Source organism: Aotus nancymaae, unplaced genomic scaffold, assembly GCF_030222135.1.
Source record: "Aotus nancymaae isolate 86718 unplaced genomic scaffold, 86718_ANA_hifiasm-v0.15.2.pri h1tg000020l, whole genome shotgun sequence".
NCBI lineage: Eukaryota > Metazoa > Chordata > Mammalia > Primates > Aotidae > Aotus > Aotus nancymaae.
In genome coordinates, this window is record NW_026988432.1 from 16,321,644 (window position 1) to 16,348,889 (window position 27,246).

A 27,246-nucleotide genomic window follows, 5' to 3' on the forward strand; every position below is an offset into this window, starting at 1 on the left:
GCTACTGCCTCTTTCAGGACTTGAATAGCTCTTGTAGGGTCTCAGCCTTTTCTTTCAAATCCCAGATCCCAGTTTTTCCCATTCATAACAGAGACATGGGCAAGGAAATAAATCTTTCCTTTGTGACTGGTATCTGACAAAGCAGAAGTTACATTTCAGCTGGATGTCAAGTAGCATACCACTAGTTCCAATTTTTCTCTGGCCTCAGACACAGCCGGGTAAACTTTCATATTCAATTCATATTCAATTTCAATATCCGTTACCCAGGTCATTTCCACCTGGCATTTCTTACCTTGCCCACATACAAAGGGTCGGTCCCAGTGTACTCTTCCAGAACGAAAAACTGGTTCCAAACCCAGCTCCTCTTGGTCCGCTGATGTGACTGTGGCTCGTCTGACAGGAGCGCTTCTAATTCACCTTGTGGTGTTGCAGTACCCGAGAGAACAGTGGTCGTAAGGTCCATCAGTCCCCAGAAGTACAAGGACATGCCAAGTCCAAGCCAGTTCTTTGCATTGCTCATTCTACCAGAAGTCCACATGGGATTGCCAGGTTTTCAGAAAGTAAAGGAAGATGATAAACAACTGGAACTTGAGTATTTTCCAAACGAAAAAAAAAAAAACACACAGTTTTTATTGGACACTGATGCTTTCCAAATGAGATCCCAATTCAAGTCAATCTTCTTGAAGTTAACTTCCTGTCAAGATAAAGAAAACACAGTGTGGTGATGTCAAATTCTTTCCCGCAGGCGGGTTGCAAGTTTTCAAGAAATGTCAGTAAATATTCAACTTTCTATTCAATGAGTTAAAAAGTCATAACAGGTTATTGCTTTAGAAATGTTTCAGTAATAAATACTATTTTGATAATAAGACAACACATCTTGCTATAATCAATCCCAAACCTTTGGATATAGATTAGGTGTGAATAAAACTGATGAATAAATTTCTTCTCACTTGTAACTTAGCTGGAGGGTTATGCTGTATTATTGATTGGCTTGAATTAATAGTGTGCTCTTTGAAATATTTATGATGAGACAGCCTCTTAAACTTAAAAATAGCATTCATTTACAAAATTTACAGCTAATAACTAATATTTCCATTAGCCCAACTGCTTTTCTTTGCTTATTACAAAAATAGGAAAATCCAACTGCCTTTTTTTTTGTTGTCACCTATAATGATCTGGTGCCTACTGCTGTTATTGATAACGCTAGGAATCTTGGACTTCATTTATAAGCAGCCATGGATCACTTCTGACTTTAATCATTTTCTGAGCTCATAGTGGATTTCAGGTTTCACATTCTACTGCTTTGGCTTCGAAGCACTGATAGGGGCTGCTAATATGACCTTTCTAGGTTTTAAATGGTCAGTTAATCATTATATTCTTCACAGTAGACTGTAAAGTGCTATTAGTCACATGCCTATGGGAGCAAGCTAAGAGAATCTAATCAACAAATTTCCTTTCTTGACCTGAAAGACTCATTGAGGCAAAGGGACTTCTACCCTGGGGACACATCTTTATCACTCAAACTTCTTTTGTTGCTATGCAGTCAGATTTTGCTGGTGACCTCAGTCCTGGGCTATGGCCTCATCAATCTTTTCTTCCTTTACTTGGCTTGGTTTAATAAGATCAAATCAACCTGTCAAAACAACCAAAATGTCTTCTGTAAGCTTAATATTTTCACTGTTAATTTGAAGAACTGCTGTCATCTGAAAACAAATGTGTGTATTTGGAGATTGCAGCTCTGTGCAACTAAATACTACTTCATTTTTACAAGTGGTTTGAAGTGAATGCATTGATGCTAACTCAGTTACTACCTTCCACCTGTCATCATCAGAACTGGTTTCAGCTTCCTCTCAAATACTCATGACTGAAATGTACAAAAGAAATTTTAAAATATTTTATAATTATTTCATACAATATGCCATTTCATCTCTGTATAAGAAATCACTTTCATGAGAAATGATAAAGAGAAAGTAGCTGAGGAGACTATAGAATTTTTGCAACAGAATGGGACGCTGTGCCTCTTACAAGCTCCAGCTCCGAAGCAGATTGATTGAGAAAAAGCAAGCCAGGTGCACCTGAGGGCAATGTGTTTGCTAATAAAGAACGATAGCGCTGCCAGCAGGTGGGTTACCAAATATTAGTGTTTTCTCTCTCTCTCTTTTAGACTGGTGGATGTCTTCCCTTAGAGAGAAGCCCAGTTCATGTTTCTCTGATCCCTGTCTACAGGGAGATGTTGCGGAAGAAGGAACTTTAACCCAGGAAATGAATTGATGAGAAAAATTAGTGAGAAATAGCCGTGTTGTTTTAGGGACCTAGAAGGCAGACTAAAGGGCGTTGCCAAAAAAAAAAGCCACTGCCAGAATACTGTAACCAGTAAAGCATAAAAGCAATATAGTGTATATTGCAAGGCACAACGTATCTGTAATTCCTCAAAGTACTTTAGACTAAGAGTTAGACAGTTTGGTTACTGGTTCTGTCTTCATTACCTCTGAATTATTTACTTATTTACTTGTATGAATTTCAATTTTCTCATCTATTAAGCAGGGACAATAATTCTCTCACCTACCTCAGTGGACCACCACAAGAATCTGGTGGGATCATGCAGATAAAAGTGCCCTGTAAATGACTGAGGTGCCAACCGACATTTGAACAGTCAGATAAAGTACCTGCGTCATATGTAAAAATAATGGGGCTAAGCCAGAAATATATATTTTATGGGCACCTTTGGGGGGAGAATTCTGAAAGGGCTTATAATGTATATCTGTTATTTTTCAGATCTTTACATGTGTGTTAAGTACCATCTGGTACCAGATTCTGGCTCAGTCTAATTCTGTAATAACCAAACACTGACTTTCCATCTGATGAGATTTAATGGAGGGCTAGCTATTAGAAAACTCTTCAACAGCAGAGAAAATTATTTTGTGGATTGCATTGATTAAAGCTAGAACTCACTCTACATATATACATACATACATATATATTCTATTTAGTGTATTTCCTTTAATGTCTGTGTTTCTTACGTACATTTTGCCTAAGCACACATGTCTGTTATTTTTCTCTGGCTAGTTGTAGCATCTTGCTTTGAATCTAAGTGTGGGTGTGCATGCATGTGTGGTATGTGCAGATGTCTCCTCTCCTGCTTCCACTGGCCACATTTTATGTACAGAATGAGATTTGAGGGATTTGAAGTAGTGTCTTTTATATTCCCCATTTCTAACAAGCTAGACATGTGTTCTTGCCAATTAAAACCCCCGATCCCTCTACCTAAGGCATGATCTGAAAAGCTCAAGGAGAAAGCCTTCTCTGAAATCTGTGATGAATATTTTGTAGGCAGTTGGGTTGCCTCTGTTTTCATCTCCCTCTCTTTTCTACTTTGGCCTCCTACACACTAGTGCAAATTCTTTCCTGCCTTCCACTGAACACATACAAAAGTGGCTTTGGGATCTTGACCTTGGGAGCCCTTGGTGATTCTGTGAAAGCTGATGGTACCTTTACACACCCAAAGTCACAAAAACTGCAGTGTCTGTACTATATAACTTGTCTTACATAACTTGATGGCAACAATTGATGGAAAGCACTTTATTTCTACTTCCTCAGGGATGAATGCATGAAAAAGACTCCCTGCCTAACTTTCTAGAAGGTAAAAGCTGGTTTACACAATAGTTGCATTACTCGTTTCACAATTAGAGCTTTTTTTTTTTTTTTACAAAACAGTTCTATCAAAAATACTAATCAGTTTGCATTTATTATAAATGAGGTAGTTTTCATATTCATGTTTTTTCCCTACAGGATATGAATAGCAATAATGTCTTTGGGGTGGGCTAATTGCTGTTGTTCTTATAAAAGAAGATACTGATACATGTATATTTGTATATATAGATCTGCTTTGGAAGACTACATATGCCACATGAAGAATACATTAGTGGAAATTGACTTCTGTGTTAAATGAGTCTTTTAAAAGTTTTTCTCCCCCATCCTCCCTAAAGAAAGAAAACAGCTTGGTAATGAACACAGTAGGAAGAAATTAAAGTTGTACATAAAGTGTGCTTTCAGTGAATTGTTTATTTTGTTACTTAAATTTGTTGAGATATTTAAAATGTAGGGGGGAGGAAGGGTTACTGCTTTCTCCTTGAAATGAACTGGGCTTTTATGGTCTTCCTCTGATTTCTTTCCTCATTATTCCAGTTTTCCTGAGCTTTTCATGGTTAATGGAAGTACTACTTAGCAAAACTCAAATGACATCTCTGTAGAAGCAGTCAGTCGACTCTGTTTGTGACTCCGTGTAAGAAGACGGGTGTTTTAATGTTCTAATGTAGCCTAATGCCTTTAGAGAGGTAAATGCAGACAGTGGTGTCGTGGTTTTAAGAGCTAAACTTCTTAAGCTATCACTTTTGGTTATAGAAAGAGCCTCAAAAATGCACTTAAAAGAAAAGAGAGACTTTATGGAGATCTTAGATATTACAATGAAACATGACAGTGAACCATAAGGTGTATCAACATTAAATCAGAATGCAATTTAATGTCATAATGCTATTCCACCTCCCAATCAAGGTTCTCTCTTGAGAAATAGAAACAAACTCATTTTACTTAGAAGTTAAAATCCTTCTGTATAGAGTATAGAACCCCAGAGAATGACACAGGTGGTCACGGGTATAAATTGGAGTAGAGTTGTTGGTATATTTGAGTATGTATGGTTCACAAACAACAATATTCCTATTGTGGAATCCAATCAAGAAAATCGTTTTAGTACTCCTGTAAACAAACTCAACATTTCTGGATCTGTTTGCATATGTCTGTGCTACTGATCAAAGTCCATCACTAAGAATATGTCTTGGACGGGGTGGATAGTATGGTTTTATATGCTGAAAGGAGACACAGGTCTCTGCCCCGAAGTTGTTTTCATTTACTATGTTTTTATTGTATTTCTTCTGTTCTCTATTCAGAGGGATTTTAACTCCTAAGTAAAATGGGTTTGCTTCTATTTCTCAAGAGATGACCTTGGTTGGGAGGTGGAATAGCATTATGACATTGAGCTGTATTCTGATTTAATGTTGATGCACCTTATGATACACTGTCATGTTTTGTTGTAATATCTAAGATCTCCATAAAGTCTCTCTTCTAAGTGCATTTTTGAGGTTCTTTCTGTAAGTGAAAGTGATAGCTTAATTTTCATTTACCACCGAGGTTCTATCCATCACAGTTTCTTCTGGAATAGTCATTAGGTGAGTGGAAGCTCCATGTTTCTTTGTGGTCATCAACTCACCAGCCCACCCAATGCCATCCATCTATGGAAGCAACCGACTCCCAACAGGGCCAGAAGAGGTAGTCCAGGTACTAGATTTCCTGAATTTTGAGTTGTACTCTTACTTCCACTTCCCTACCGAACCCTCACCTGCCTCACCACACCCCTCCTCCCAACTTAACATTTCTGAAATTAGAGAATCTTAAAATCAATGTTTACGTATTTGATGTTCTCATAGTAGGCTTCCCTCACTCAGAGAAGCTGTTAATACGTTGATGATGTATGCAGAATCAAGGAATTACAGTATTACCTAAAAAAAAATTGAACAGAAGAAGAAAAAGAATTAATTGCCACGGAGATTTCTTGGAAAAGATGGTCACCCCGCTTGCTTATTCTAATTTTAATTATTTATCTTTCTATGAATTCCTTCTCCACTAAGTTCCTCAAAAATGGTGGAATTCCTGAGCCTAAAGTTTCAGCTGTTACCATGTTCACTCAAGCCATTGTCAGTTCTTTGAAATCTTCCCTTTCCCACCACTCCTACTTATTTTCCCTCTCCTTCCTACCACCCAACCAGTTTATGTGAGGGAGTGTTGTTTTCTAAACGAAACTGGGAGTTCATAAATCGAACTGTGGGGTAGATGTGGGTGAGGGGGAGGTATATAGTAGCTTAATTGAAGTTGAGGAACAATATCTAATTTTGTATAAGGGTAGGGGGTATGTGTGTGTGGAGTAGAGCAAAAAAGTTGGTAGAAAGCTTGAATTATATAATTAAGAGTCCTGGTTTTGAAAAACTTGGTTAGTCCCATAATAACACTTGCTATATGTTACATGTATACATGCTGACCCTCTAGCTATGAATTCCCTGGCTTGGGTCATAAATAAAGAAAGGAAATCCTTGCTCTAGAGTTCATGCCCAATTCCTCTGTACTTTTCATTCTTCTTATAATCAATTTTTACAGTCCAGGGTGCCCTGTCTTTCTTTCCCTATCTGCCAAAGCCGGCAAATGGATTCTCACTGATCCTATCACCCATACTTAGTATCTAGTAAATGTTTTAATCCTCAAGGAGTCAGGAAGTTTTTGACCTACTTTACTTTTCCTCCAGTTTTCACTTTTAATCAAGCTAATGAAACTATAGCCCAGTCTATGGGCAATTTCTCTGACTACATTTAGACAAGAATGATCAATTTTGATTTCTGAGAGTTGTTCCACATGCCTACTAATTTCTCGTCTTACTGACATTTATAATTGCATTAAATCTGTGCTCATTGTTTATAAAAAGTATGTATTTAAAATGAAATTATTTGACCAACATTCTTCTTTGATAAGAAGTTGCCAGTAATTGCTACTTAGTGTTTTCTCTTATGACTTTGCCTCTGTACAGCATTTTAGGAAGTTAGGAAAATCCTGTAGTTTTCCCTGGACCCATAAAAAATAATTCACAGGAAGAAGAATTTTTGGCAAAGGAATTTTGCTGCCTAAACATAAGACTTAAATCTTGAGTATCAATATGCTTAATCAAAGAATGGATTGCAAAGCCAGATAAACTTCAGTGAGTTTCAGCCCTATCACTTACTATCTATTGCAATCTTAAGCAAGTGACTTAAACTCTTTAGGTCTCTGTTTGTCATTTACAAACTGCAAGTGATTATACACTCTATCTCACAGGGTAGTTGTCAGAATTAAGTGAGAAAAAAAAATATATAAAACTCTTACACATTTGACAGATGGTTAAAGTCTTGTGCCTGAAAAGTAGTGGATGCTCAATAAACGTTGGTTCCCTTTTCCTCCTTCAAGGAGTTAATAGTTTAGAAGGGAGATATTACCATTAATACTAGTGTTGGAAATAATAATAGGAATAGGCTTAGGTATAGACACCATTATTAACAATGATAATAGTGCAGCAGCAGCAGCAACAGGAGCAAATAATAGCAGAGGTAACGAAGTGGAGTGTTTAGGCAAGGCTGTGTCAGGCAATTTACATTTACTTTGTGTTTTAATCTTTACAAGAATTCTACATTTTATTTCCTTATTTTATGAAGAAACAAACATCTGTGTTCTGGGTTCAGCTCCTATCACCTTTCACCAGAGTCTATTTGCACCTCTCTCACTTTTAAGGCCTCTCAATGCCTTGAAATTGGCCACGGTGTATTTATGCCATGGCGATTAGCAAATGCTACATAGTCAGGAAGAGGATGAACTGGGATTCTTCCTCAGGAGTGACTGTACAGGATGTACTTAGTACAGGACTGACTATATATAGCAGAGATCCATTTGTGATGAGGGTCACAAGACTCCTTAAAAAAAGATGCTAGACCAGGTCAGAAAAGGGAGAAATAATTTCCATCAGGAGGATAAAGGCTTAAGGGAACATATGAACCATGGAGCAGATACAGAAAGCAAAGGGCCTGTCTGGGAGAATAATAATAATTTAATTTGCTTAGAGAATAGGGTCAATTTAGGAGACTGAGGAGGGGTGATGGAGGCAGGAAATTCAGACAAAAACCACTGACTAGGGGCTGGGGATATTGGATTGAAGTATTTGGAATATACTTGATAGGTGATAGTGAGCAACTGAAGGTTTTTGAGTGTGCTAAAGTAATGTTGGGCCAGGCGTGGTGGTTCCCACTTGTAATCCTAGCACTTTGGAAGGCTGAGTTGGGGGAGGATTGCTTGAGGCTAGGAGTTCAAGACCAGCCTGGGTAACAGGGCAAGACCCCGTCTCTATTTAAAAAATATATTTGTAAAAAAAATAAAGTGAATATGATCCTAATGTATATGGGCAATGGCATCAGATGCCATATAAATGTAAAGAAAACATAAGAAAAAAGGGAACAAAGTAATATTGATCAAGTCTCTGTTTAGTAGTGTTTCTGGAGAGAAGGTGGGAAAATCAGTTGAGAGTCCAGGGAAAATTGGTAAGGAGAACTTCAGCCAAGGATCCAGGGGAGGGAAGGATTGGCCAGATGTCTGAAACATCAAGGAAGCAGAGTCTCTAATACTTGCAAACTAACTGGATATGAAGAAAAGTGGGAACTGGAGAAGATGAAACAATCATGACTTAAACTTCTGTGCTTGGGTTAGGGCAGGAAGATGGGAGGAGGCGCTAGTTAGAGCCAAGGTGATAAATTTGGTTTAATACTCAGGAATAAAAAATTCATCATTCTATGTCTGATTATTTAAAGAGGCAGGAACTTTCTCTTTTTAGTCCAACACTTCAAAGTGGCTTTGGGCATAATGAATGTGAACTTCTTTCTCTTAGAGCACATCTCACCCCTCCCTGAGATATGGCTCTGAATTCAGCCTCCCTGTTCTGGTGCTGTACCTGGAAGTGGTTTCTGTATGGCTAACCTCCTAAGACTTCTCTTGAACTTCAACTTAGCTAGGATTTTGTTTTGATTTGTCAGTTTCTCAGATCTTGTTTACACAATCCCCTCTCACACTAGAGTAGTGGGTGTGTTATCTTTCATTCTTCTAACGTGTATGAAATGAACACCTAGAAGACAACTGGGCAGTCTGTTCAAGAAAAAGAAAAATTTGTCTATTAATGCCCTAACAAAACAAAACAAAAATCTCACTGAGGTTTATTATGTATCTTGTTGAAGGAAAATAAAACCTTGTCTTCTAATACATGCTTTCAGGAGAAAAAAGAAAATCTCTTTTGGCGCATGGTGTATCATCTGGAATCAGGACATTATGGTTTAAGACCAATTTCAGTTCTGCCACTCGATGTGTGACATCAGGTGAATTGCCTAATCCTCTTGAGCTTCAAATATGAGAATAATAATCTTCTTTAAAGGAGTATTACAGATTATCGTGACCTAATACTTTAAGTTGAAAAAATATATATTTTAACTTTCTATGTGTTTCCCTTTTCATCTGTCTTCTCAAAGTATTTTTGTGCATTTTATTTCCTGACACTTCATTATTCTGTACTGTAATTATTTACTCGTCTGTCTTTTCTCCACGTTGTGAGCTCTTTGAAGACATGGGTAATATCTTTTATCCATGTATCTGTGGGCAGTACTTGGCACATAATAGGTGCTCAGTAAATATCAACTGTCAATGTACTTTTAAACTGTAAAAAAGTATTTAACAGTTTAATGTTATTCTGCCTTCAAGCTTTTACTTTGATTTAATTAATATATTCCTATACTGATTTTAATGTCTGTTCACGCCTGCAACACGTTAGTAAACATATTGAGAGGCAGAGATAAGCAAAGACAATACAAAGTCAAAAGTCAAGAAAACAGTGCGTTTCCACAAATGCTATTTTTGTTCTTGAACAAAAAACTTAAAAATCCCTTACATGTCAGAAGTCTTCTAAAACTGTTGCATCACTTGTAATAAAAGGTTAAAGCATCATTTGCAGAAATACTTAGAAATCTTATGAGGAAATTGAGATTTGAAAAATCACAGTGACCTATGTGAAAGGAAAATAAATCTTGGGATCCAAGATCACTAAGCTAAAGGGAAAAGTCAAACTGGGAACTGCTTAGGGCAAACCTGCCTCCCATTCTATTTGAAGTCATCCCTCTGATCACTGAGATAAATGCATATATGATTGTCTTCTTTGGAAAGGCTAATCAGGAACTCAAAAGAATGCAACCATTTGTCTCTCACCTACCTATGACCTTGAAGTCCCTTCCCTGCTTCAAGTTGTCCCGCCTTTCTGGACAGAACCAATGTATGTCTTACGTATGTTGATTGATGTGTCATGTCTCCATAAAATGTATAAAATCAAGCTGTGCCCTGACCATCTTGGGCATATGTGGTCAGGACCTCCTGAGGCTGTGCCACAAGCATACATCCTCAACCTTGGCAAAATAAACTTTCTAAATTAACTGAGACCTGTCTCAGATATTCGAGGTCCATACCTAAAAATATGTAATATTGTTAAGTTAAAGGGATATGACTATCAAAGTTGTCTCTGTTGGCTTAGATTTTTACTTTTTTAATTTGGGGGAGGGGAGATGATATGAGAAGATCTCTTTTTCTCTAATTCTTTTCAAGGTTAACCTCCACTTATTATTTGGTAATTCCCTTTTTCTTGAACCTTTGATCTCTTCATTAGTTCAATCCTCACTCTAAGACTATATTCACATTTCTGTTTAGAATGTTTTTATTATACCCTTATATTTCAATGAGAGTTTTTCCAAGATAAACTTTCATCATGAAGTCTATGATGAAAATTGCTCCACTGTCTTCTAGCACCTAATGCTACTAATGAGAAATTCAGCATATTTTAACAAAATGGTAAACTACAAAGATAAGGGACCCAAGAGAAAGGGGATTCAACATAAGAGACTGGCAAGGAGAAGTCCCAGGATAGCAGTTGTATAGCAGGCTGTGAGTACAGCAGCTGGGTGAGGGGAGGGAGAGCTCCAGGAAAGAAATGAAGTGTTGGAGTGACTGAGAAGCTTCCAGGATTTGGATAAATTATTGATAGGCACAGGGGACAGATTTTTTGAGCATTTGGGAAAAAAATAGTGATACATACATAGAGAAGACAAGAAAAACTCTAGGCAATTATTGACCAGGAAAAACACAAAGTTCTATAAGAAAGGCATTAAATCTTCAGATATAACTTTGCTCAGTAGAAAACAACACTTACGCACAATGAATAAACATTGGCTATTCTTTTAATGTCTACTGAAATATAACTATGTTGAAAGGTGAAGGAGGGGCGAGTGGATGGGAATAATGTGTAAAAAGAACTAAGATCTCTCTCTCTCTCTCTATATATATATATATACACACACACACACACATATATATAAATATAAGCATATGACTTAGAAATGTATTGACAAATACTTGAAAAAATAACTTTGGGGTTTATCTTCTGAGATTGGGTTTAGAGGTTGGAGCAGGGGATGGTTTTCCTTTTATTATAAGTCTTTCAGAGCCATCCTGGTTTTTTTTTTGTTTGTTTTGTTTTGTTTTTTTTTGGCCCATGCAAATATTCTACTTTCAATAAAATAAAAACTGACTCAAAAATTGAAAAAAACATTCAAATAGGCAAAGTAAATACTAAGGAATTGAATAGAAAAGAAAGGTTTGAAACAGATGTAGTGAATATATTTTATATACTTCAGAACTATTTTTTTCCACCCTTCAAGTGTTTTTGAGAGCAGATTGGATATATCGATGTGTACACTTATATGTTAGTGTGTTCGTCCCTCCAAAACTTGTGACTATTATATTTATGGTGTCTTTCAATTGCGGTTTCACAGGATGAAGGAAGTGGAAATATTTTAGTACAGAGATTTTCGGAACTGTGCTTTTCTAGACATTAGAAATTCTAAAGCTTTCTCGAGATCTATTATGAAACTGCTAGGCTCAGCTGTCTTCTTATCCCCCTTTCTTTATTACCATTTTCCCTTTTATTAAGCTCCACCTTACTCTGTGTTACATATTTGGCAAGAAAAACTTCTTCATTAAGTTGGTTAACTGGGGGTAAAGAAAAGGCTATATCTCTGTCCTTCACCATCCACCATTTACTCCTCATGCATTGAATAGTTAAATGGGAAAAATTACAACGTGAGGGTTAGTATAATGCATGGAAAAACAAACAAAACTGAGAAAACATGCAGCTGAATACTCTTTTTATAATACTGGGTTGGGGAACCTTTCCCAAAGAAACTTCCCTATCTTTCTACCTTTATCAAAGGTGGAAAAGAAAATAGTTGAGATATTGAATTAAATAATGATTAGAAATTGTTATATTTTATGTATTAAAAATAGGCAACATGCATGAGAAATAAGGGCTTATTGTCCTTAACATTTTTAGAAATCTTTATGCTCAATGTTAAAAAGATGATTATTCCAAAAGATAGTGATCAAATGACAGTAAGAAAAATTCATAAAAGCAGAAATAAAATGATCAATAAATATATGAAAAACATTTTACTTTTTTTTTTTTTTTTGGAGACAGTCTCTGTCACCCATGCTGGAGTGCAGTGGTGTGATCTCAGCTCACTGTAACCTCCGGCTTTTGGGTTTAAGTGATTCTCTTGCCTCAGCCTCCCAAGTAGTTGGGACTACATGTATGTGCCACCGCATCTGGCTAATTTTTTATTTTCAGTAGAGACAGGGTTTTGCCATGTTGGCCAGGCTGGTCTTGAACTCCTGACCTCAAGTGATCTACCCACCTCGGCCTCCCAAAATGCTGAGATTACATGAGTGAACCACCGCGCCTGGCCTCAAAAAACATTTTACTTTCACAATTAGCTTAAGAATGCAAGTAGTAAAATATCATTTCAACCAATTAAATTGGCAAACATTAAAAAATAACTAAGCTAACCAATGTTGCTGAGCACATATTGTTCATATACATATGGATGGGAGTGTGGATTGATAAAAGCTTTCTAGAAGGCAATTTTGCGTGATGTGCCATGTCTTTAAAATGACTGATGGATCTTAAGGAGCTAATTATAATATATATATTTAATTTTTATTTATTAGCATTATTATAGCAGAAAATTAGTGTAATCCATATTTGCAACAATAGATGATTCTAAACATTATGACATACTCATGCAAAGGAATACCATGCAACTGTCTTTGAAGGAAGATTGAGCATTGATTTTAAAGCTGTTCTCAAGAACACTGTTTATTATCAATTTCTAACATATTGTTGCCACACGCCTTTTAACTGCAGAAACAGAATTTAGCCACTTTGCAGTTTTATAAGTACAAAATCTATTCTATAGAAATACCTCAGAAAAAAACTAGTACAGTGAGTGAAGTTATGTTAGAATTAGCTGACCCTAGACTGACAGTGTGACAGTATCCATATCTGCAGATCCCAATTACCTTTATGGAAGGTAATTGTAGAAGGTGTTTATCAGCCTGAGATGCAACATTCTCTTCTCCTTGGTACCACTATGTCTTGGATCTCCCCAACAGACCATTCCCAGCCATATGAATATGATAAGACTTGTTACTTGACCTAGAGACTGCAGTAGCAACCTGCCTCTAATTATACCATAGTAATAAAATCATGCGGCAAGGATTGGCTCAGTGTCCTCATTTTTCTAGGCTGTTTTTTTAAATTTCCTGATGGTTCTTCAGTAGTGTTCTCTGGTTTAGTAACTGGAACCACCTTTCAAGTAAGCGTGCAAGGTATTCTCAATGAGAACTCTCAGCACATTTCAGAGTGCTTGTGCCCCCTGCAAAGTCCAGTCCAATTCACTTCTGATAAGATCATTGAATATATACTTTTTAATTTTTCTTGGGAAGTTCTACTATGTTAACAAAGGACTTATTAAAAAAGAGAGATTCCCAAATGGCCCAAGACAAATTGATCTGCAACTAGGTATACTTTAATGCAAAGTGAAGCCATCCCGTGACTGGCACCATCAGGAATGAGAACTGTTTAAGTCAGAATCTTCTTGGCCATTTCAGTGTATCAGAAACCAGTTTAGTTTTGGTATCAAGGTAATCAACTAGACTGAGTCCTGAATTTAAGGGGCACAGTTGTATTCTCAGGCAATGAGAAAAGGGAGGTTTTATCCAGTGGTCCTTAGTCAGTTGACCATGTACTGGATAATTCTGGTACTAAGTCCTATTTTCTGGCTAGCTCTTGTTATAAAATAAATCACCTCAAAATGTAGTTAGTACAGCAGTCATTTTACTAATTTTCACAGTTTTCTATGGGTCAGGAATTTAGATGTGTCTTGGCTATGTGGTTCTGGTGTGGAGTTTTTCAGGCATTTACAGTCAGATGGTGGCTAGAACTTGGACAGCTGGGGTCTGGTGCCACTGGGGGCTGCTAGGCATCTTTGTCTCTCCATATGGTCTCATTTAGCACCTTCACATGTGATTTCCACATGCACTAATTTGGGCTTTGTCACAGTGTGATGACTTTTGGGATGGCAGTTTCAATCAAGGGTGTGGTGTGAATGCTACTGTTCTCAAAGCAGAAGCCATGTCTTCTGCTGCATTCTCTTGGTTATGAGTCACTGCAAGTCCACACGCATCCTAGGTGAAGGGAATTGGACTCCAACTCTTAATGGGTTGTGGTGAGACTCCAGAAGAGCCTGCGGGTGGGAGACGGTGTGGCTGTCTTTAGAAAATGCAGTTGGCCACACCTGGAATTCCAGTCAGGCATCCAGGACCACTGAGTTCAATGTTGAAGAACCTTAGCAATCTCAGAATACAAAGAGCCAATCCCTACCAAGGACGAAAAGGCAAGTTGTTGCATTCAGAAGGGGGTGGGGAAAACAGTTGCTTTTCTATTTAAAAAACATATTAGAACAAGTTTAGTCAGACTGGTGTAATTTTCATTCATAATGTGACAGAGATAGGTGTCTCTAAAGAAGAGAATTCTATGCAGGCTATATGTACAAAACTTTTGATTATGTCTGTTCAGGCCTAACAAAAGAAAAATATTCTGATGGTTTAATACTGAGTGACTGGAGAATTATCAATGGATCACCTTCAACTTTAGTGCAATAACATGTATTATACAGGAGTAGGTTCTATATCAGTAATTTAATATTCATACTTTTAAGGATGTGTAAAGTCATGATCACTAAACGTTGAAATTTTTCTGAATATGCAACAAGTAAAAGTGATGGTAAAATCTGTAGCTTGGCTTTAGACACATGGATCACTGGCAAAGTATTAGGAGATAAACGGTGATGATGAATACAATAGAACCCAATAACTTCGGGAAGTGAGAAACTCATTGAGCAATATAAGATTAGTGAGTCATAGTGAATATCATTTATTTCCAGTTTGACTCCTGATTTTATTTAGGGCTCCCCTTGATCTGCTTATTCTAGCCCAAGGATGGGCACTTCTAGGCATCCAAGTCAAAATCCAGAAGTCAGTGTAAGATTTCTTCCATCCCCACCTTCACACCCTTATATCTAGTTACTTAGACCTGTCAAATTCTACCAGTTCTATCTTGTAAGTCTTTCTCAAATCTGTCTTTCCTTTCCATTCCTGCTGCCATTGCCATAGTTCTGGTGTTATAAATCCCACACCTTCAGCAGCCCTCTGGCTGGTATTCCTGTTCTCATTTATCCTATTATATGCCAGAGTGATCTTATCTGACCACTCACCTGCTAAAAGTTCTCTAATGGATCCTCATTCCTTAACTGATAAAATCTATACTCCTTGACAGGACATTAAGGACCTACACGATCTGGCTCCCTATCTACCATCTGTCTCATCTTTCCCTGCTCCTCTCAACATTTTTGGGTCCCTCCAATAAATTGACCCTGTACTTTAACACCTTCATGTTTTTGCTCTAAGATGCCTTTCCCAGGCCCTTCTTTGCTAAGCAATCTCTCTTCCAGGTAACAGCTATTAATCCCCGGATCTGTCTTCTGTGCCCCATGCCACTCTGGCCATGATGCCAGCACAGCCCACATGGTTTGCTTTTCATGCTAGCCTGCAAATTCTCTGAGGACAGTGGCTGTCACCTCTGTATTCTCAGCATTAGCATGGTGTCGGCGCCAACAGGAATTTAATAAAACTTGGAATTGAATTATTTAAATAAAAAGTGAACAACAATTCAGCAATATAACATTCTCATCTTGAAGAGAATCTTGGCACTTGTACAGCAACATTAAAAGAGTAGAATCCTGAGGAACCAGCAGGTGGGACTGGGATCCTCTCCAGAAGTTGTCAGTTTCTGAGAGCTACACAACGAAAAGAGGTTTGGGGAGTGAGGACCGCTTGAAACTTGGAGCAGGTTCAAAGAAATCCACGGAGCCCTAAAGATGAAATCTAAGTGTCTGAAAAGAGAAAATCTTTAAGGCAAGGGGAGAAAAGGTCAAAGTGCAGCTTAATAATGATATCCACATTTTAAAAATTCATCTTCACAGAAGATGAGCATCTCTTTAGGAACCAGGAACAGGGAACACAGCCTTAATCAGTAGCAGAAGAGATTTAAACAATGACAGGTTTCTTGAAGCTTATAAACTGGGACAGGTTGCTTAGGGAGATTAAGAAATCTCCTGCCCTTTGGGTAGAAAGTGATGATAGGGACAAGGGACTACAGGGGAGCAAGTTTGCCACTGACTTTGCCAGGAAGACCTGCCAAACGTGGGAGATGGAAGCAAAGGATTTTAAGGTCTTTTACAAACCCTAGAAATCAATGATGTTTTAAAATGCTGATTTTACATAGTGTAAGCATTCATAACATTTCACTCCTTTTTGCCTAGGAGAAATGCTGAATTTATAAGCATACAGTGAAAAGAATGAGCTATCCCTTTTTGAGTGTAATCAATTGATGATGATGCTTGATTCTAGCTATTTCTGCACTTACTGGCTATAAAGTATCAGTACAAAAAAATATTTTTATGACCTGCTGATTGATCTCAGGTAGCACTTGCAGCAAGGCAAAATTGTTAGCTCTGCTGTCTGGAAAAAATGTTATTATTTGGGAATTACAAGTCAGCTTCCACTGCTTTTATGCTGACATTTTTCCCCTTTCTGATATTTAAATACCATATAATGAAGCCACAAAGATGTTCAGATGTTTCTAGTGGAAACTGCATTACCAGTTAAAATTCCTGTATATTTCTTTTCTATGTTGGTAAAGGAATTTAGGCTTTCTTGGAATGGAAAATACTCTTACCTATCTTTTGCAAAATTTATTATTTCTTTCTCCTATAATCCCTTTTATCTTTCCCATACAGTAAATAATTATTAAAAGAAACCCATAAAAACTTTACTAGTTTTTGTTCTTATACTATAAGGCTAAGAATAGTTTAACTGGAACCAAGCCACATGCTTTAATCCATATTATGGAAAAAAGATTTTGCAAACATTTCTATTCACAGTATTAAAAGTAAATGAAGGTTAAAGGAGGCCGCTGACAAGAAAGCCTTATTAATGGGAAATACATTCTGATAAATCAAACTGATTCCAATCTTAATAGTCAATTTAAATAATAGAATTGGTTAATAGCACCAAATTAGGATTAAAGAAAGAGATAAAATCTATTTCCACAAGTTGTTTCAAAACAAGACATCCACTGGCTGATGCCATGTTACATCAATCTGATTATAGTGTTCATAATAAAGTATGCCCTATGATAGAATCCTGCTGGGAGATGTGTTTAATCAGATGCCTTTGGTATTATTTGAGTGATAGCTACGTTAGACTCAAAAGAATCAAAGAGAAAAATCTTTTGCTCCTGCAATCCGCCTTTATCCACTGTGGAAACTAGTGTTCTATACACACCCCATCCTAATCTACTCACAAACATAAGCACGACCTAACTAGTTGGGATTTCACATTTGTCTTTTTCGGAAGCCATGAAAGAAATTTGCTTTGCTTAATAACCGTGTTCCACACCGACTGCTCATTTCTAAGTTTATCACAAATCAAGTCAAGATAAAGATTTTCTGTTGGCAGGAATTATAATGGGCACTAGTGACTACAATTAACAGCCACCCGATAATAATTTAAACTGACTATCTCAGATCGCTTTGTTTGGCTCCCACAGGAACTAAATTGACACATTCATTTCCCAAGACAGTCTTTCTATTTCACTGACCAATCTTGAACATTTTGTGAAGATATGGCAAAGAAATGACAGACAAGATGAAAGTTTTATAACTTACTTTTCTCCTTTCCTGGAGTGCGCTATTTTTGCATTTTCCCGAGCTTGCCACTGAGTGGTGGAGTTCCCTTCCTGCTGCCAGCTCCCACTGTATGTCAGGACAACTTAAAGTGGCCCTCCTTTTGCCAGTTCCAGATTAGTCTTTAAATGAGAATCAGCGCTAAAAGAGGCAATCAGATGTGAGGACATCACTTCAGTAACTGAGGGGAGAAGCTTTTCCTTCCCCTGCTGCCTATACCCTGGTGTCTGAGCACATCTCTGGGGTGGGGGGAGTAAGACCCAGCCCCCAGGTGGCTGGTGCAGCCTAAAGTGACTTGGGAAGGGAGTGGAAACAAAAGGCATCACTTAGGTGATTAGCAGCAAATGATGTATGGGGGTGGGAGGGACCCTGGTATACAAGGAAGGGGAGCTGGCAGTTGCCGTTGTCTGGAAGGGGAAGGACAAAGAATGCTGGCGCTGAACATTTGAGGCCCTGGGGGATTTCTTAACGGAATCAAGCAGCAAAGGACTCTGTTCAGCCTTGTACAGTAAGAGCTAAAGTTCTTTGGACATGTTGGCCTCACAGCCAGCTGAAAATATCTAGTGGCAAATACCTATCAGCTACTGATGCATTTCAGAAACAAAAGATAATGGGAAGGCTAACAAATCGCACGTCTTTTTACACTTACTATTGCTTAGTGTTTCCAATAAGTAAATGCAGTATCTAAGCTGAGCTGCTCTTTCAAATTATTGTTAATTAAATAATACTCCCTAAGAAATCTGTCATTAGCGGCAACCAGGAATGGGTTTGTTGAGTTTGCCTGAGGCTATAAATGCTCCGACAAACGGGCTCTTAATTACCGTAAGAGGTAATTTCATTGGGGATTGTAGTTCACTTTTTCCAACAATTTTATAGTATGTTTTAGATCTTGAACTTTTCCTTTTTGCTTCTACGTGCGGAGTTCCACAAGGCCACGGGGATCATTCTCTAGTGATTCATCCATTGAATAAACCATTCTTCATAATGGAAAAAATGCATGTTGCTATCGAATCTGTAATTCTCCCCCATTTCCATTATGACTAAAGAGAAGCAACTAATAACAGATTTTAAAATCAACTTAATTTCCTCCTGTTCATTGTATTACTTACCCTTTGAAATAAATGACTTTTGCTGGGAGAAATAATTTCTGGTATGTCATAGACCTAACTCTGACATTACCTCTTGTCAACTGTTTTCCTAGTAGACAGGAGAGTTGAGTAGGTGGAACAATTATCTTTGGATGGATTTGAAAGGAAGAGAGATGAGGGCATTTGGCTTCAGAGAGCAACATGTGCTATGGCCTAGAATTTAAAGTGACCTTATCTACAAACATTTTCCTTCTGTTCATGAGCAGAGAATAAGGACAAGTATTAAGAAAAAGTCACCTATTTTTTCAGTATTATAAAAGTCTCCATATGCCATTTTCAAAAGAAGTGCTATTTCAGCCTTTTCTTAAATGACCTCTTTTTCATCATAATGTAATATATTTCTTTCACCTTTTGACTGGTACTTTGGTTTTTTAATCAAGTTACATACTTGTTTCAGAAAAATTACACTTTAGAATGCATCTTGGTGGTATTTCATTCGAACAGTTACATTTGGCTGAATTAATGTGCAGCTGTGCCTTAGTGGAGGGAGAGAGAAGGAGGGAGAGAAAGAGAAGATAGAAGAAGTCTCATAAAATCCAACCTCCAAGCATAACTTTCTGCAATTTCACGTTTCAGTATCATTATAGAAACCTCTATTTGTGATAAAAGCATAATTTAGGTGAATAGTACTAAAACATATATACCCATATTATATCAGTGATTTACTGTTCTGTGGTCAAAATTATTTCCTTTATTCCTCTTCACCAAGTTCACATCTTGTTTTTATCCCTTCTCTATCTAGTGTCATTCGACAATCTTTTTTTTTTTTCTTTTCAGGTTCTTATCTCTTTCTTTGTCCTGTTAAGACATGAATGAGCAGGCATCTCTGCCAATATGTCTATACATGGCTGAATACACTTGGAGAAAAGCAGGGTCTCCTTTTGTCTGGACTCTGGATGGCTGCATATCATTGTGCACCAGTGGCCAGGGCCTCCCTCACAGTCAGAACTTTGCAATAATTGCCAGAACAAATTGAGCTCAGGCTTATCAGTTCCTTTCCTTTTTCAGTTGGAAAATGGAGGGAATAGGGGAACAAGGCCATTTTTGACTGTTAACAATACAGCGTAGAAATAGATTGGATACAGCCAGTGCCCGGTTGTGTTGCAGACCACAGTCATGGGATAGATTGTGTACAGGGATGATAAGATGCAACCCCATCATCACACAGCTAACTGAGCCCCGATTTCCCCCCGCCTCACCCCTGCCCCCATGTTTTCCGGTGTGTATGACATGCATATATAGCTGTTGGCACAGTGAAAACAAAAGATGTGATGGGTCGGTGCTTGTGTTCTTTTTGCATCTGGTGATGACCAGCAGAGGCAACTTCCAAACGGTTTTCACCAGATTGCAATGAGAAAAATGGTCTTTAGTAAGAAATCTGAACATAGGGTGAAGAAACTCATTTAAAAATCATGTTATACTTTTTTTCCCTGCACAAGTCTTTATCAGAATCTCTATGAATCGTTGATATATTTATTGTACCTACATCCCTCTCCCCATGTTTGGTGTAGTAAGTGTGTGTATGTATGTGTATGTGTAGCTAACATGTTTTTATTTTATTAATTTCATATGTATATAGGTAGCTGAAAATGACAATGTATATACATAAATGTAAATGCAAACAGATGCAATGGCATGAGTGATTGTCTCTTTACATACATACATATGTTTATACTCCAAAGGTTGATTCTAAATCTACAAAATGCCACAGGCTTCCTACTAGAAATCTTTCCTTAATGAGAGATTACATTGGATTTGCTTGAGGGCCGCATATACAACCGAGGTTGTATGCTGGGTTACCACTAAAGGGTGGTTCAGAAGGGAGAGGAGACAAGGCTTTACCCTAATTGGGCAGCCAGCCTGTTTTTCAAAACTGCTAAAGAAGCCAGAACACCTGTGTGTGTGACAGCCCAGTCTATTTTTAACATAATGTTATTTATTAACATATTAATCGTGTGTGTGTGTGTGTGTGTGTGTGTGTGTGAGAGAGAGAGAGAGAGAGAGAGAGAAAGAGAAAGAGAGAATTCTCAACTAACTGGGGTTAAGTTTTGTTCAGCTGCTTCCAAAGTGACTGGAAGTAGACAACAGGAGGAGCTACAGCCAACTGAGTGGCTTTCCATCTGCCTCTGCTTTGCTTGGAAATAACCCGCCAGAGCAGTGGTTTTAGCTTTGTTCATTTGTTGTTGTTACTCTGATCTGAAACAGAGGCTGACCTGAAACAAACATGGCATTTCCTTTTGAAAATTGAATTCTGAAATTGGCTTCTTCTTTCCAGAATCACAGTGCTATTGCAGTTACTTCCCAATGTGAATGTCATAAACAATTTGCATATAAAGCTCCAAATCTGGAGGCCATGACCACATTTGTGTTTTAGGATTTTTGAGGGGAGGGGTTTAGTTGTTAGTGGTTATGAAGGGATTTGTTGAGATTTGTGGGATGAATAGAACTAGTTTCCGCTAGACTGGAGAGATCAAGAAATAGGGAAACAAATTCCTAATAAAGAACACCTTTGCCAGTCTTTTACTGGCAATTTTTAAGGAAACACAGCAAAATGTAAAGTCATGCAAATGTGGCTTTTTGAAGAACTTCATTAGCATCACCCACAAGCCATAGTTTACAATAAACGGGCACTGGGGCCCCCACAGGTCATGGCCCATAGCCAGCTTGCTGCAATTGAAGTGATGCTTACAGTAAGGCAAGTCCCCTGGACACGATGTATGAGGTATGGATGACAGTACATTATCTAAGCCAGTTGCATTGTAGTGATTTGAAACTGGAAGACTTTTAATGGAGCAAGTGGTGGGGGTAGTGGGGTAGGAAGGGGATGCTAGAGGAGCACAGTGCATTAAAAGTCTCACAGCATTAAATATACTTAGGAGAGATAAGAAAAAGAATGTTCTTAGAAAAGATTTACCTTTATTATTTAGTACTATGTCCTTCCCCTCCCCAAACACACATACTCACACACATACCTACACACCCCTACAAACAGAAGTGAAAAAGGATTTTCCTCACTCAGAACATCCTTAGCATATCTTGATGTCTTGAATCTTTTGGGGCTGTAAGGAAAAACAATCGTTTTAGGGAGAAATAAGGATTTGAGAATCTTGGCTATCAGCATTGTCATTTCTGTTCTCCACACATGCAGTGAAAAGACAAACCATGCAATTTTGACTTAGTTTCATTTTGAAACTGATGATTGAATCACTGCTGCTCTTGCAGATACAGTTGAGGCCTATTAACTTGATGAGAGTAGCCACAAAGGGACCCATGATATGTACAGAATCAAATTCTCCAGGGGAGGCAACCTGATGGGAAGTGTGGCTACATTGCCTGGTTCTAACTTCTGCTCCACCGTGTACAGGCTGTGTAAACTTGGGCAAGTACTTACCCTCTTTGTGCATCCCCTTCCACACCTATAAAATGGAGCTAATAGTAGTGAGTTCCTACGTCTACTGCATAACTCAGTATATGTGAGGCAATGGGGCAGAGCCTTGGCACACAGAAAATGCTCAATAGTTGTTAGTACTAGTAAGAGAACGTAAGCCTTAGGGTCAGGCAGAATCAGCTTTAGATTCTACTTCTGTGTTTTTTGGCAAATGATTTAATATTTCTGAGGCTCTGAGTTTTTCCAGTGCATAGAGTTGCAGGGCTACTATAAGCATGACATCCTCTCATGTGTGCCACGGAAAGGCCCAGTGCATAGAACATAAGACATGCTCAATAAAAGTTTGTCTTTCCAAAAGGAGAGAAGAAAATGTCCCTATGGTATAAACTATCGTGTTAATCTTTCCTCATGATTGTTTGGATCTTTTCCTTTGTTATTTTTGGAGGGAGTGAATTTTTCTAACTTGGGATTTCATGTTAGTTATTGGCCAGGAGTGGTGGTTCCCCAAAGCGATTGAAGTTGCAAACCCTGTATTTGATGGATAGTGAGAAATGGAAGCTTGTTAGTAATGAGATATAAAATTCTACCTGACTTGTCAAAAAGACACTTTATACCTGACATTTTTTGGGAAAAAAACCCAAACACCATAAATATGTTTCTTCATTGTGATGATGTGGAAATTGTCAGATTCTCAAGCAGAGAAGGCAAATTATGTCTCACGAGTCTCTCCAAATAGAGAATAGGAAACTTATTTTTCAATACTATAATTTGCACATGATTCTAACAAAATCTGATGAGATATCTTGGCAATAGTATCCCCAATGGCAGCTGATCATTATGTATATATATACTCTTACTAGAGACAGTACCAGACACCTTTTGGAGTGTCTGTCTAGCCTATTTCTGTCTTAGAACTGACTACCATCCCTAAAGGACTGGCCCCTTCAGCCTTGTTTGTAACAAAAGACGTGCCCTTCCCCCAGGCTGAAACAGGAACGGGATGGACACTTAGCCAAGCCAGGCCAAGCACATTGTTTCCTGGGAGTATGGAAGGGAACCCGCAAGGATGGCTGGGGCACTGTGCCCTGCGAAAGCAGAGCGGAGGAAGTGGGACAGAGAAGAGGGAGACAGGGAGGGCATGGGAAGAGGGCAGGCTCTTGCTCCTTGTTCCAGTCCCTCTGGAGGCTGAGCCCAAACTCCTGTGTGTGGATTCCGTGAGTTACCTCTGTAATTGTGCACTAATATCTTTCTTTTCCTTAAAGTCAGCTTGAGGGAATGTTGTTTCCCTCAGATCAAAACTTTACTAGGAGGAGTTCCCAAAACTTTACTAGGTTAGTCCCTAGATAGGTATCTCACAGGAAACTGGCCTCAACTTGTGGATCCAGGGAGAAACCATTTAGAGATTTCCATGGACTTAATCCTCTTCCCTGTACCCTAGATTGTTTCGAACACCTTTATTAATTAGGTGAACTGTGGAGAGAAAAGTCATAACAAGATGTCCTTTGAAGAAATGGCAGTGACATCATGAGCCGTATGTCGCGTAACTCTGCATGACTAGAACATCATGTCATGACAGGATTTTTGAATACTAGCTTTTAAGGAAATAAAGTATAATATAGCATTTAAGTAAAATAGTAAGCTCCTATTGTAAATATTGTAAGTTTGAAAATTTATGAAATACTAAACAAGAATCATTTGCAAAAGGTGACTAGAGAATCACTCTCAGAATTATTTACCTTTTATAAATTAGAATCTATTTCAAAAACAGTAATGAGTTACTATTCACACAGTAAAAACCTATTTGCTTCTCTTGAGAAATATGTCTTCATTAAGATATATATATATTTTAAGTGACAGGGTCTTGTTCTATTGCCCAGGCTAGAGTGCGGTGGCACCATCATGGCTCACTGCAGCCTCAACCACCTGGGCTCAAGTCATCTTCCCGCCTCGGCTTCCTGAGTAGCTGAGACTACAGACCTGCACCACCGTGCCTGGCTAGTTTGTAAAATTTTTTATAGAGACAAGGTGTCTCCATGTTGCCCAGGTCAGAGCTTTATATTGTTTATGTGACTAGTATACCTCCTTCCCAGAGCAGATTCCATATCTTGGTGGGTCACTAAATTTCTCTGTAGAATTAGAAATAGAATTAGAAACTCACAAATATTCATTTCCATATGTTTTCTGGATGCTTTGATCCTCTATGCTGTTGACCTTCTTGCTTCATTTCAGTGTTGATTTTCAGAATGAACCATTACAATGCACTTGGTTTGAAAACAAAATTCCAGCACACATAGTTTTGTTTTTCCTTCCATGTAAGTCTTTCTGAGAGTTAAGAATTAATTTATTTCCAAGCTATCACAATTTAAAAATGTTTTGGAAATCAAAATGTCAATTCAGTTTTGCAAATCTGGTAACTCTAAAAACTCTGGGATTAGTTTTGCTACTTCTATTTTATTTTATTTAGTACAATGGGCAATATGTGTGGCACTAGCAAAAGGTCCATGCAGTTAGAAGATGAGCTAACTTGCCATTCTTTATGAAAAATGACAGTTGTAACTATCAGATCCAAAGTTATGATTGAGAGGCCGGGGGCTGGAGAATGACTAGAGTTAATAGATTTGGTGCTGTTCTTTGCTTTTTTTTGGTTTTCTTTTTAGTGGCTGTAGGGGTATAGTGTGTAGAAAGTAATGTGTTCTAGTTCCCGCAGACAGTGACCCTGTTTTCAATTTCAATTGAAAACAATATCTAGGGCATATTCTCGGGCAGCCAGGCTGATTGGTTTATTTCTAGTGAGCTCTGTGAAGAGCATGTTTAAAATACACTCCAGGGTTTACTTGGGAGCTGAAGTTGTTTAATATTACAAGGCTTATTTTGAAATGATTGATTCCATTTGTGGATATTGTCATTTCCTGAAGTTACTTATGAGTCAAGATTATTGTTAAACGGTGATAGATCCTGTTGAGGATTTTCTAAATACGTCCAGTGTCTTCTTAGATTTTCTTTTAGTACTAATCATTCCCATCTAGACCGTGATGGAGGATTCTAACTGGTTTTGCCGCAACCTCGACTTCAGTGTCAGCTCTGGGCTTGGTTCATTAATGTTTGCTTTCAAATCTGAGAGGTTTGGCTATTATTCACTCTGATGTTAATGTTTCCTTCTAGTCCTAGATATTGATAAATGGGTGTGGTTGCTTTCAGCTCCCTGTGGCTTTGAGTCACAGCCCACATTTACTTCCAGCCAGTGTCTTGGTCAGTGATTCTGTAGTGAGGATAGTTTTGGCAGGGGACTGTCAACTCCTGTAGCAAGCCCTACCCTACTGGGGTTCCCAGACTCTAAGTTGACCAGCGCAGTGAATCAAAGCATCCAAAAAACAGATGGGAGGGGATATTCCTGGAGATAGCCTGGTGTTTGCTAGCAGTGACATGTGAAGCTTTTTAGTTTTATTTATCTATCTATTTATTTATTTAATGGAGGCAAAGCGAGGACGTGTTGCGTGATGGGCAGAGAGGACAATGGGTTGGTGGAGATATCAGGGATGAGGGGTTGAGACTAGGTTTGGACAGGAAAAAACAAATGAGGAAGTGATACACTACAGGAATATGTTGAAAAAAATTTTTTTACACCTTGTTAAACCACTAAACTCTTTTTCCCTCAGATGTGCCCTTGATTTTTTTTGCAAGTTAGAAGCATAACCATGCTGCATAAGCACAAAAACTCTGAGCTTACATAAAGTGTATAATGATGTTATCAATAAAATTTAAAAACAAAATTACCATAGTGGTACATATTTAATTATGCACACACTTCTTACTGTGTTCTGTAGTAATAATGGCAAGCGAATCACATAAACACTGTAGCTGGTGTTACTTTTAATAGGGAAGGTAACTAATATTTATTGAATCCCTAATATCTGCCGGGCTCCATGCTGGGTGCTTTACATATGTTATCTCATTTAATGTATAGCTAACAAGGTGTTTCCAGTGTGGGTGGAAGAGGGAGAAATGACACTTCTGGGCCCTTCTAAAGATGCAGAATTCTCTTTTCTTTGGCAGGGGCACACATTTTCCCAATGGTCCAGGCCTCTGTTGTATCTCCCTGGTTTAGGAATTTGCACTTCCTGAGCCCTAGAATCTTAGTCACCCCTGGACAGAGTGAGGACACAGCGCCCAGAGTTGGGAGTTGACCAAACCTACCTTTAGATGAGATTTCTGCTTGAATACCAGGAAGCAGAACTCAGAGAAACACAATGAGTTTTTGAGGAGGCTGTGAGTAGGAGACTCACTGCCGCCCCCAGCACTGCTCTCCTCTTTCTCTCCCAACACACAACCTCCCAAAGAGAAGAGAAGGAAGCCAAAGGGTGTGTTGCAGAGAAGGCCCCACCACCTCCACCCCTCTTATGCCCTTCCAAACATGTCTCTTGACAATGTCTGGCATTTCACTATTTAGAGTCTGGCTCTTTCATCTTTTGGGATTAGGGAATTATTTGAAAATCTGACAACAATCTTGACTACACTCTTCAGAAAAATGTACCAATATTTACACTTCAAGTTAACACTCCTTGATTTAGAGATTCACACAGACCACTAAGGAAAAGCTGTGGGAGGATGAGGGAGGGTAGTTGAGGAGAATCTATCAGCCATTGATTCTATTAAGGATGATACTGGGATGAGGTGAGGAGCTGAGGCTGAGATTAGAAGAAGCAAGGAGTAGGAGAACAGTGCTGAGAGTACTCATGAAGGTGCCTGCAAGGAAGAGAGCAGCCCAGAGGGGAAAAGGGAAAGGGAAAAAAGACAGCAGAAAGGGCTCTCGAAATGGTATTCCAATGGGGAGATGGGAAATTCTAAGTCCGGGAAGACAATT

The 27,246-nt window shown here is 38.3% G+C and overlaps 1 protein-coding gene across 2 annotated transcripts in view; it reads right to left on the bottom strand.

Annotated features, from left to right (window-relative positions):
- The window catches only part of CDH20 (cadherin 20), a 222,118-nt gene that overhangs the window by 60,470 nt on the left and 134,402 nt on the right, over nt 1-27,246 (bottom strand). For both annotated transcript variants that reach the window (XM_021672029.2, XM_021672030.2), the window contains exon 2: nt 293-694. In XM_021672029.2, the coding sequence (XP_021527704.2) occupies nt 293-538 (246 nt within the window). In that variant the 5' untranslated portion in view covers nt 539-694. The remainder of the gene's footprint in view (nt 1-292; nt 695-27,246) is intronic.